General features: G+C 44.3%; 1 protein-coding gene across 4 annotated transcripts in view; it reads right to left on the bottom strand.

Moving 5' to 3' along the window:
• Positions 1–11145: 11145 nt before the first annotated feature.
• Positions 11146–12264, bottom strand: part of tra2a (transformer 2 alpha homolog) — a 30227-nt gene continuing 29108 nt past the window's right edge. For all 4 annotated transcript variants that reach the window (XM_070880955.1, XM_070880957.1, XM_070880954.1 and 1 more), the window contains 2 exons: positions 12086–12159; positions 11146–11913 (listed from right to left, as the gene is read on the bottom strand). In XM_070880955.1, the coding sequence (XP_070737056.1) occupies positions 11903–11913; positions 12086–12159 (85 nt within the window). In that variant the 3' untranslated portion in view covers positions 11146–11902. The remainder of the gene's footprint in view (positions 11914–12085; positions 12160–12264) is intronic.

Here is a 12264-nt window from a genome sequence, read left to right as displayed (position 1 = left end):
CAGAGGGCATAGCAGAGGTACTAAAAGGGTATTTGCATCTGTATTCACCAAGAAAAACGTCAAAGGCATAGTGAAAGAGGAGGTAGTGGAGATACTGCATGAGATAAAAATTGATAGAGGTACTAGAAAGGCTGACTGTATTAAAGTTGATAAGTCACTATGACCAGATGGGATGCATCCTAGGATGCTGAGGGAAGTTGAGGAGGAAATCGCAGATACTGGCCATAATCTTCAATCCTCCTTCGATACAGGGGTGGTGCCAGAGCACTGGAGAATTGCAAATGTTACACCTTTGTTCAAAAAAGGTTGCAAGGATTAACCCATCTCTGCGGATAGGCTTTCGATCAGTATCCACTATAAGCCCACTGATTCCCACAGTTACCTGGATTATACTTCCTCCCACCCCACAGCCAGTAAGAACTCCATTTTATTCTCCCAGTTTCTCTGTCTCCGTCACATCTGCTCTGACGATGCCACCTTTCACACCAGTGCCTCTGACATGTCTTCCTTTTTCTCAACTGAGGATTCCCCTTCGCCGTGGTTAACATGGCCCTTGACTGTGTCCATTCTATTTCCCACATCTCTGCTCTCACCCTTTCCCCTCCCTCTCAAACCCATGACAGGATTCCCCCTGTCCTCACCTTTCACCTCACCAGCCTCCACGTTCAACGGATCATCCTCCGCCATTTATGCTACCTCCAGCGTGATCCTACCACCAATCACATCTTCCCCTCCTCTCCCCTCCACGTTCTAGAAACATAGAAAAATAGGTGCAGGAGTAGGCCATTCGGTCCTTCGAGCCTACACCGCCATTCAATAAGATCATGGCTGATCATTCCTTCAGTACCCCTTTCCTGTTTTCTCTCCATACCCCTTGATCCCCTTAACCGTAAGAGCCATATCTAACTCCCTCTTGAATATATCCAGTAAACTGGCATCAACAACTCTCTGCGGCAGGGAATTCCACAGGTTAACAACTCAGTGAAGAAGTTTCTCCTCATCTCAGTCCTAAATGGCCGACCCCTTATCCTAAGACTATGTCCCCTGGTTCTGGACTTCCCCAACATCAGGAACAATCTACCCGCATCTAACCTGTCCAGTCCTGTCAGAATCTTATATGTTTCTATGAGATCCCCTCTCATCCTTCTAAACTTCAGTGAATAAAGACCCAGTTGATCCAGTCTCTCCTCATATGACAGCCCAGCCATCCCTGGAATCAGTCTGGTGAACCTTCGCTGCACTCCCTCAAAAGCAAGAACGTCCTTCCTCAGACTAGGAGACCAAAACTGAACACAATATTCCAGGTGAGGCCTCACTAAGGCCTTGTACAACTGCAGTAAGACCTCCCTGCTTCTATATTCAAATTCCCTAGCTATGAAAGCCAACATACCATTTGCCTTCTTTACTGCCTGGTGTACCTGCGTGCCCACTTTCAGTGACTGATGAACCATGACACCCAGGTCTCGTTGCACCTCCCCTTTTTCATTCAGATAATATTCTGCCTTCATGTTTTTGCCCCCAAAATGAATAACCTCACATTTATCCACATTATACTGCATCTGCCATGCATTTGTCCACTCACCTAACCTGTCCAAGTCACCCTGCAGCCTCTTAGTATCCTCCTCACAGCTCACACCGCCACCCAGTTTAGTGTCATCTGCAAACTTGGAGATATTACACTCTATTCCTTCATCCAAATTATTAATGTATATTGTAAAGAGCTGCGGTCCCAGCAATGAGCCCTGCGGTACTCCACTAGTCACTGCCTGCCATTCTGAAAAGGACCCGTTTATCCCGACTCTGCTTCCTGTCTGCCAAGCAGTTCCCTATCCACCCCCAATACCATGTGCTTTGATTTTGCACACCAATCTCTTGTGCGGGACCTTGTCAAAAGCCTTCTGAAAGTCCAAATACACCACATCCACTGGTTCTCCCTTGTCCACTCTGCTAGTTACATCCTCAAAAAATTCCAGAAGATTCGTCAAGCATGATTTCCCTTTCATAAATCCATGCTGACTTGATCCGATCCTGTCACCACTTTCCAAATGCGCTGCTATTTCATCCTTCTGAAGGGACCGCTTCCTCCGCGACACCCTGGTCCATTCCGCAGTCACTCCCAGCACCCCATCCCCTCCCCACGGCACCTTCCAGTGCAAGCGCAGGAGATGTACACCTGCCCTTTTAACTCCTCCCTCCCCACTATCCAGGGCCCCAAATACTCCTTCCAGGTGAAACAGCGATTTACTTGTATTTCTTTCAATTTAGTATACTGTATTTGCTGCTCACGATGTGGTGGTCTCTACATTGGGGAGACCAAGCGTAGATTGGGTGCCTGCATTGCGGAACACTTCTGTTCAGTTCGTAAGTGTGACCCTGAGCTTCCGGACGCCTGTCACTTTAATTATCCACTTCACTTCTACTCTGATCGCTGCGTCCTTGGCCCCTTACACTGTTCCAACAAAGCTCAAGGCAAGCTCGAGGAACAGCACCTAATCTTTCGTTTAGACACTTTACAGCCTTCTGGATTCAACATCAAGTTCCCAATTTCAGAGCATAACTGCTGCCCAGCTTTGACTCCCCCCGCATCTCCCTCGCCTGTTTCTTTTCTCCAATGGCAGCCATTCACACCCTATTTTGACTAATGTTTTTCTAACTCCTGGCATTACCATTTCAATTTGGCCCATCATCCCTTTTGTCTCTCTAATCTCTCCTGCCTTCCACCCTACCACAGACATTCCCTTTTGTTCTCTCTTCCCCTCCCCCTTTCAGTGCTTAAAATTGTGTTATTTTCAAACACTCACCAGTTCTGACGAAGGGTCATCGATCTGAAATGTGAACTCTGCTTTTCTTTCCACAGATGCCGCCTGACCCACTGAGATTTCCAGCATTTTCTGTTTTAATTTCAGATTCCAGCATCCACAGTATTTTGCTTTTGTATTAGTGTTTGATTCACTGCACACTTTTCATCTAGGAATGCCAACATTGAAGGAAGTTTTGCTCTTCCCTCAGACGGAATTTCCACTTGTCTCTTTTACCTTATTTATTCATCTTTGCTTTGTTTCCCATCTCGTGTTTGATCAAGTATCTGCCAAGACCCACTTTTACAGACACATCCCTTTCCTCAGTAACTGTCCTCACCTCAGGTTTAATCCACATGGATTCCAAATGAAATTTCACCCTTCATGTTTTGGATCTATCCAGGATTACAGATATCTCCGAGATATTCAACATTCCTCAAACCACTGCTCTCGCCACATCCTGGGATCCACACCCAACACTATGCTCCGCCACTTGCACGCTCTCAACCTCTATCTTCAGCAGCACAGACTCACTCCATCTCTAAGCTGCCCTGGTCCGCAGTTCCATTTCATCATTTAGGACCGAGATGAGGAGAAACTTCTTCACCCAGAGAGTGGTGAACCTGTGGAATTCTCTACCACAGGAAGTTGTTGAGGCCAATTCACTAAATATATTCAAAAAGGAGTTGGATGTAGTCCTTACTACTAGGGGGATCAAGGGGTATGGCGAGAAAGCAGGAATGGGGTACTGAGGTTGCATGTTCAGCCATGAACTCATTGAATGGCGGTGCAGGCTCGAAGGGCCGAATGGCCTACTCCAGCACCTATTTTCTATGCTTCACCTCATCCGGCATTTTAACCAAAAACCCTTTTGCCTCCTTTCAGATGTCAAGGTTCGTAAACTTCCAACAACTCTTGGACACCAACGCCCCTCCAGAACCTTCTTCCCTATACTTTCCTCCGATCCCATCCCTTCTTCCAATTTCACCCCTGCTGTGTTTTCACTATCCCCTCTGACCTTCCCTTCTCTGACCCCGAACAATCAGTCCTCAGCAAAGGCCGAAGCTTCATTCCCTTACACCTGCACCTCAATGAATTTTGAGCTCGGCACGATGCTGAGCTCTTTTTCCGCCGCCTTTGCCTCCATGCCAACTTCTTCAGCCAGGAGTCGTCCCCTTGCACAGCTGACCCTTTCTCCAGTTTTCAAAATTCTTGTTCTACCTGAATCCCTCCCTCTGGCCTTTTACCCTCTCTAGACCTCTTCATTGCAAACTGCCGATGGGACATTGGCCATCTCAATTTCTCACCTCCCCTCTCACTCCAACCTACCTCCCTCTGAACTTGCAGCACTCCGCTCACTCAGTTGGACCATAACCCCACTACTAAACATCAAACCATAATTTCCCAGACCGTCAATGACCTCATCTCCTGTGGAGATTTTCCCTCCACAGCCACCAATCTCATAGTTCCCAACCACGCACAGCCCGCTTCTACCTCCTTCCCAAGATCCACAAACAGGACTGCCCCGGTAGACCCATCGTTTCAGCCTGTTCTTGCCCCACAGAACTTATTTCTTCCTATCTCGACTTTTTTTCCCCTCCCCTTGTCCACTCTCTTCCCACCTACATCCCGCGACTCCTCCGACACCCTCAGTTTCCAGATTCCCGGCTCCAACCATCTACTTTTCACCATGGACGTACAATCCCTCTACACTTCCATCCCCCACCAGGATGGTCTGAGGGCACTCTGCTTCTTTCTCAAGCAGAGGCCCCAAAAGTCCCATCCACCACCTGGCTGAACTTGTTCTCACATTGAACAAATTCTCCTTTAACTCCACTCACTTTCTTCAAATTAAAGGTGTTGCTATGGGAACCACATAGGTCCTAGCTATACCTGCCGTTTTGTGGGATATGTGGAACATTCTTTGTTCAGTCCTACTCGGGTCCCCTCCCTCACATCTTTATCCATTATCATCATAGGCAGTCCCTCGGAATCGAGGAGGACTTGCTTCAACTCACAAAGTGAGTTCTTTGATGGCTGAACAGTCCGATACGAGAGCCACAGACCCTATGACAGGTGGGACAGACATTCGTCGAGGGAAGGGGTCGATGGGGCTGGTTTGCTGCGCGCTCCATCCACTGCATACGCTTGGCCGCTTCATGAGCTCTTTGCATTGAGACTCAAAAGAGCTCAACGCCCTCCCGGATGTACTTTCTCCACCTTGGGCGGTCTTAGGCCAGGGTCTCCCAGGTGTCAGTGGTGATGTCGCACTTTACCAGGGAGGCTTGGAGGGTGTCCTTATAAAATTTCCATTGTCCTCCTTTGGCTCGTTTACCATGCAGGAGCTCCTCATAAAGCATTTTGCTTTGGGAGTCTCGTATCTGGCATGCGAACTATGTGGCCTGCCCAGCGAAGCTGATCGAGTGTGGTCAGTGCTTCAATACTGGGGATGTCAGCCTAGTCGAAGACACCGATGTTGATGCGCCTGTCCTCCCAGGGGATTTGCAAGATCTTACGAAGACATCGTTGGTGATACATCTTCAGTGACTTGAGGTGCCTTCTATACATCGTCTATGCCTCAGATCCATATAGGAGGGCGGGTATTACTAGAGCCCATAGACCATGAGCTTGATGGTATATTTGAGGGCCTGGTCTTCAAACACTCTTTTCCCCCAGACGGCCAAAGACTGCATTGGCATACTGGAGGCGATGCTGAATCTCCGCATCAATGCCTGCCTTTCTTGATGAGGTTCCCGAGATATGGGAAATGGTCCATATTGTCCAGGCCCGCGCCGTGGATCTTGATGATTGGAGGGTAGTGCTGTGCGGCACTAGAAAATTGCATTCACTTTGCATGGAATTTCCAGCCTTCCCTCACCTTCATATGATACATCTCCGACTCTTCCCTTCCTCAACTTCTTGGACTCCATCTCTGGGGATTGGCTTTCGACCAGTATCCACTATAAGCCCGACTCCCAGAGTTACCTGGACTACACTACCTCCCACCCCGCATCCTGTAACAACTCCATTCCATTCTCCCAGTTTGTTGCATCTGCTCTGACAATGCCACTTTTCACACTAGTGCCTCTGACACGTCTTCCTTTTTCCTCCACCGCGGACTCCGCTCCGCCATGGTTAACATGGCCCTCGATCGTGTCCATTCTATTTCCTGCACCTGTGCCCTCATCTCTTCCCCTCCCTCTCAGAACCACAACAGGGCTCCTCTCATCCTCACCTTAACCACCGGCCTCCACGTTCAACAGATCATCCTCTGCCACCCCCAGCGTGATCCCACCACCAATCACATCTGTCCCTCTCCTCTCAGTGTTCTGAAGGGACCGCTCCCTCCTGGTCCATTCTGCGGTCACCCCCTCCCCAAGGCACTTTTCCACGCAAGCGCAGGAGATACAACACCTGCCCTTTTACCTCCTCCCTTCGTGTCCCAAATACGCCTTCCAGGTGAAAGAGCGACTCACTTGCGCTTTCAATGTACTCTAACCTCTCTGTCCTACACCGTTCCAACAAAGCTCAAGGAACAGCATCTCATCTTTCGTTTAGACACTTTACAGCCTTCTGGACTCAACATCAAGTTCAACAATTTCGGAGCGTAACCGCTGCCCAGCTTTGGTCCCTCCCGAGCCTATGTTTTTTTTCTTGTCTCCAATGGCAGCCATTCATACACTATTTTGACTAATGTTTTTCCAACTCCTGGCATTACCATTTCAATTTGGCCCATCATCCCTTTTGTCTCTAATCTCCCCTGCCTTCCACCCTATCACATTTCCTTTTGTTCTTTCTTCCCCTCTTCAGTGCTTAAGAATGAGTTATTTTCAAACACTCACCAGATCTGACAGTCATCGACCTGAAACACTAACTCTACTTTTCTCTCCAGATGCTGCCTGACCCAGAGATTTCCAGCATTTTCAGTTTTTATTTAACCCAGCAACTACAGGCTCGTCAGTTAAACCTCGGCACTGGGGAAGTTTTTAGAAACAATAATGGGGGACAAAATTTTCACTTGGACAGGTGTGGACTAATTAAGGGAAATAGCACAGATTCCTTAATGGAAAATAGTGTTTAACTAGCTTGACTGAGTTTTTTGATGAGGTAACAGAGTGTTGATAAGGGCAACATGGTTCACGTGGGTGTATATGGATTTCCAAAATGCATTTGATAAAGTAACACATAAAATCTAAGTTGAAGCCCATGGAATAAAAGGGGCAGTGGCAGCATGGCTATGTGACAGGAAACAGAATAGTGATGAACGGTTGTTTTTCAGACTGGAGGAAGGTATACAGTGGTGTTCCCGAGGAGTTGTTACGAGGACCACTGCTTTTCTGGATATATATTAATGACTTGGACGTACAGGGCACAGTTTCAAAATTTGCAGGACAAAATTTTGAAGAACATGGAGAATAGTGATTGACTTGAAGAGGACATTGACAGGCTGGTGAAATGGGCAGATGAAATTTAATGCAGAAAAGTGCAAAGTGATACATTTTGGTAGGAAGAACGAGGAGGCAATATAAACTAAAGGGTCCAATTCTAAAGGGGGTGCATGAACAGAAAGACATGGGGGTATACGTGCGCAAAGTGTTGAAGGTGGCAGGGCAGGTTGAGAAAGCGGTTAAAAAGCATACAGGATGCTAGACTTTGTAAACAGAGACAGAGTCCAAAAGCAAGGAAGTTATGAACTGTTTGAAGGATAAGGGAGTCAAAGGTTCTGGGAAGTGAAGTTGAGGCCAAGATCAGATCAGCCATGATCTTATTGCTGGCTCGAGGGGCCAGATACTCCTATTTCTTATGTTCTTGCGTTTATAAAATACTGGTTCGGCCTTAACTGGAGTTGTGTGTCCAATTCTGGGCGCCATACTTTAGGAAGGATTGAAGGCCTGAGAGGGTGCAGGAAAGATTTACGAGACTGAGGGACTTCAGTTACGTGGATAGACTAGAGAAGCTGGAGTTGTTTTCCTTAAGAGCAGAGAAGTTTGAGGAGATCTATGAGGTATTCAAAGTCATGAGGGGTCCAGAGTAGATAAAAACTGTTCCCATTAGCAGAAGGGTTGAGAACCACAAGACACAGATTTAAGGTGATTGGAAGAACCAAAGGCGACATGAGGAAAAACTTTATGCAAGTGGTTAGGATCTGGAATAATGGTGCAGGGAGACTCAATCGTGGCTTTTAAACGGGAATTGGGCAAGTACCTGAAGGGAAAAAAATTGAAGGGCTATAGGGATAGGGCAGGGGAGTGAGACTAGCTGAAATGCTCAGCATGGGCTCAACTGGCCTCCTTCTGTGCTGTAACCATTCTATGCATAAAAGCCGACAAAGCACCTAGACTTGATGGCCTGTATCCTTGGGTTCTAAGAGGTGGCTACAGAGATAGTGAATTCATTGGTTGGGATCTTCCAAAATTCCCTAGATTGTAGAATAGTTCGAGCAGATAGCAGATTGGAAGATAGCAAATGTAACCCCGTTGAACTACAGGCCAGTTAGCCTTACATCAGTCGCCAGGGAAAATGTTGGAATCCATCATCAAGGAAGTGGTAACAGGGCATTTAGAAAAACACAAATATGATTAGTAAGAATCAATATGGTTTTATGAAAGGGAAATAGCGTTTAACAAACTTAGTTTTTTGATGCAACTAGCAGGGCAGATGAAGGCGAACTAGTGGATGTTGTATATTTGGATTTTCAAAAGGCATTCGATAAGAAGCCACACAAGATATGGGCTCATGGGGTTTGGGGTAATATGATGGATAAATTGGTTAACAAACAGAAAACAGTAAGGATAAACAGGTCATTTTCCGGTTAGCAGATTGTAACTAGTGGGGTGCCGCAAGGATCAGAGCTGGGGCCTCAGCTATTTATAATCTATATTAAATGACTTAGATGAAACGACCGATGTATCCAAGTTTGCTTATGATACAAAGCTAGGTGGGAAAGTAAACTAGGAGTACACAAAGAGCCTGTAAATGGCAGTAAAGTGGAATATAATGTGGGGAAATGAGAGGTTATTCAATTTGGTGGAAGAATAAAAAAGAAAATATTTTAAAAAGATGAGAAACTTCAATGTTGGTGTTCAGACAGATTTAGGTGTCTTTGTACAGAATGCAGGTATAGCAAGCAATTATGAAGGGGAATGGCATGTCGGTCTTTATTGCAAGTGGGATTGAAGTACAAGAGCAAGGAAGTCTTACTACAATTGTACAGGGCTTTGGGGAGACCACACCTGGAGTAATCTATTGCTGATTTTCTAATTTTAAAACTTAATTTATAATTATGGTATATATTATTTAATTTTGTTTAATTATAATTAATCTTTATTATACTGATTTTACACTCCTTTTTGTATTATTTACAGTGTCATTTAAATTTTTTTTTAAGTAAGTTTTTTCGCGCCCGTGTCTATCTGCGTGCACATTTTGGCTGCCGCTTCAGACCAGAGCATTTAACCTCTTTTTTACACTTCCTTCTCACGCTTTTTCCTCTTTCCCGCAATGGTCAATATCCAACGTGTTGTAAAATTGTTGTGAAGCGCCATGGGACATTTTACTACGTTAAAGGCACTATATAAATAAAAGTTATTACTGTATACAATTTTGGTCTCATCTGAAGGATGAGACCTTAGAGACAGTGCAATGAAGGTTCAACTAGATTGATTCCCCTGGGAGGAGAGGGTTGTCCTACGAGGGGAGATTGACATAATTAGGAGCAGGCAATACGGTCTCTCAAGTCTGCTCCCCCGTTCAATAAAATCATGGTTGATCTTGGACCTCAACTGCATTCCACATCCCTCGATTCCCTTCGTGTTCAAATATCTATCTATCTCAACCTTGAAAATACTCAACGACTCAGCATACACAGCCCTTTGGGGCAGAGAATTCCAAAGATTCACAACTATTGAGTGAAGGAATTCCTCCTGGTTAGGCCACAGCTGGAGTACTGCGTGCAGTTCCGGTCACCATCACTTGAAGTGTCGTAACCTACAGGGCTTCGGATCAAGAGCTGGATAGTGGAATTAGGTGGTATAGCTTTTTGTCGGCCGGCACGGACACGATGGACCGAAATGGCCTCCTTCCATGCTGTAAATTTCTATGATTGGGCCTATACTCCCTGGATTATTAGAAGAATGAGGGGCGATCTCATTGAGACATACAAGATCCTGAGAGTGATTAACAGGGTAGATGCCGAGAGGTGTATCGCCTGGCTGTAGAGTCCAGAACTAGGGGCATAGTCTCAGGATAAGAGGCCAGCCATTTAAGATTGAGATGTGGAGGGTTGTGAATCTTTGCAATTCCCTGCCCCAAAGGGTTGTGGATGCTACATCTGAGTATTCAAGGCCGAGATAGATTTTTTGGAGATTGGGCGGGAAAGTGGAGTTGAGATCGAAGATCAGCCATAATCTTATTGAATGGAGGAGCAGGCTAGAAAGATTGTACGGCCTACTCCTGCTCACTGTTCTTAAAAGGAATTTAACAATTTGAAAGATTATACAATACTATTAAGTTTGAAGTTTTCAACCTCAATTCTAATTCTACCATCTTATTAATGTTAGATCAGACTACATCCAAAATAAAAGGAAATAAGCCTGCATTCCAGTACAATACAAAATAAGTAAAAAGTAGCTTTACTGCAACTTAGTGTATATCCACTACAGTGTGAGGCTAGTGCTTCATTAGGTCCACAGAAGTTTGTAGGAATTTTAACTTTTGTATGAAAAGCTGCAAGTCAGTAGATCTTTAGTATCCCTCTATATGTTGCTTTCTTACGTGTGCCTACACTATCCATTTATTCTGGATGAGGTGGGAAATAACAGGTGATGTTTGTTGCATCTCAATCCAAAGTTCCTCCAGATGCAGTCATCTTCTTTGCATAGCATAAGTAGAATACAATTTTAGGTTGTTTGAACTCAGATTTCCACTGCAAGTCGGTCTCCTTTACTCCATTCTTTTTATTCCTACCCTTGCCAAATGGGTCTGAGATTTTTGGGGATCAACTAAAAATTCTAGTAATCAATTCTTCTGGCTGTAGACAACTATTCATGTTCACGGTAGCTTTGCATTTAATAACATGTTGCGGAATATATGAAAATGTTAACTCTGCGGATCATGTAAATTTTGTTCACTTTTTAATTTCTGTATGTTATTCTACGTTACTAGTGATAAAAGCATTCTGTTCTGAAAGTAACGTATAAGTTTTTAAAGGGTTGGATTCTGTATGCATAAGGGAAATCTCAAATTCAGAACTTAGTAAAAAAAGGTGCAATTGTCTCTTCAGAAATTGTCATTTCCAGAAAGATTTCCCTACTATTAATAGTTAAAATCAGACTATCCAACAGCAATAGAAGGAACAACCCAAGTACCTCCCACTCAGAGGCATCTTTAATTTTTAGTAAACCGTTGTACATTATAGCAGTTGGTCAATATGCAGCGGCTACCTTGCAGGTCAAAATATAGAAATGCACTATTAAACTAAAAACAAAAATTTAATTCTTATAATCCTTTACAACTGTGAAGACATTGTTACAAAGTTCTGTCACATCACATTTTCAATCTAGGGCAGAAATTCAATGTTCCACTATTACCTGGTCAAATCAGCAGGTTCCAAGACTTGCAAGTCTGTATTTAGAATCTTTAAGGACATTACAATAGTCTACCCTTTTGCACATTTTCAATTGTTTTGTATAATGCATATACTGATCTTTTCTAGGTTTACCTCAAGGTTTTTAATAAAAAAAAGAATACACCTCAGAACTCTAGGACAGCTTCAAACAGCAAATACAACCCCATGACTAAGTCAAACACCATCACAAAACTAATGAATGTTGGCATTTGCGTGTTCAAAAACAACCTGTACTTGGTAATTAAAAGATTACCATTAAATTCCAGCCCTGTCCTTTCCTTACATCAGGTGATGAACTACATAAATCAGTTCAAGCAAGTAGCTTTTAGAATGGCCTTTCCAAAGCAGTTATATAGCCACAGAAACTATCATGCACAACTACCAAAATCTTAACCACCCCCCCACCACCCACCCCCAAAAAGTCACTAACACATTGATTAAAAATCTTGACAGTTGTCCAGCAAGCAGGAGAGTCTGGTCAGTAACGACCTGCAAAACAAAAATGTAATCATGGAGTTAATTAATTCAATTACTACCATGTTTGAATTACTTTAATCAATATTATTAGTTACTGCATTTGACTGCCATGCATTTTTATAGTTAGCTTAGTCCAAGCTAAATTTGCTGCGGCATCTGTGATGCAAACAGTTGTAGTACTTACGTGGCGAATAGGAACGAGATCTTGAGCGTGACCGGTATCCTCTGCTGTAATAAGGTGATGGCGATCGTCGCCTACTATAATTAAACAATACAGATGAGGTCAAACTTAAGCTACCGTAAAAAATCATTTTGGCCACATTATGTGAAGCTAACTGAACAACTTTGAAGGCTTAAAGCCCG

The sequence above is a fragment of the Pristiophorus japonicus genome, chromosome 5, assembly GCF_044704955.1.
Source record: "Pristiophorus japonicus isolate sPriJap1 chromosome 5, sPriJap1.hap1, whole genome shotgun sequence".
In the NCBI taxonomy this organism is placed as follows: Eukaryota; Metazoa; Chordata; class Chondrichthyes; family Pristiophoridae; genus Pristiophorus; species Pristiophorus japonicus.
The sequence above is the reverse complement of the archived record's forward strand: the minus strand, read 5'-3'. Positions and strand labels throughout refer to the sequence as shown.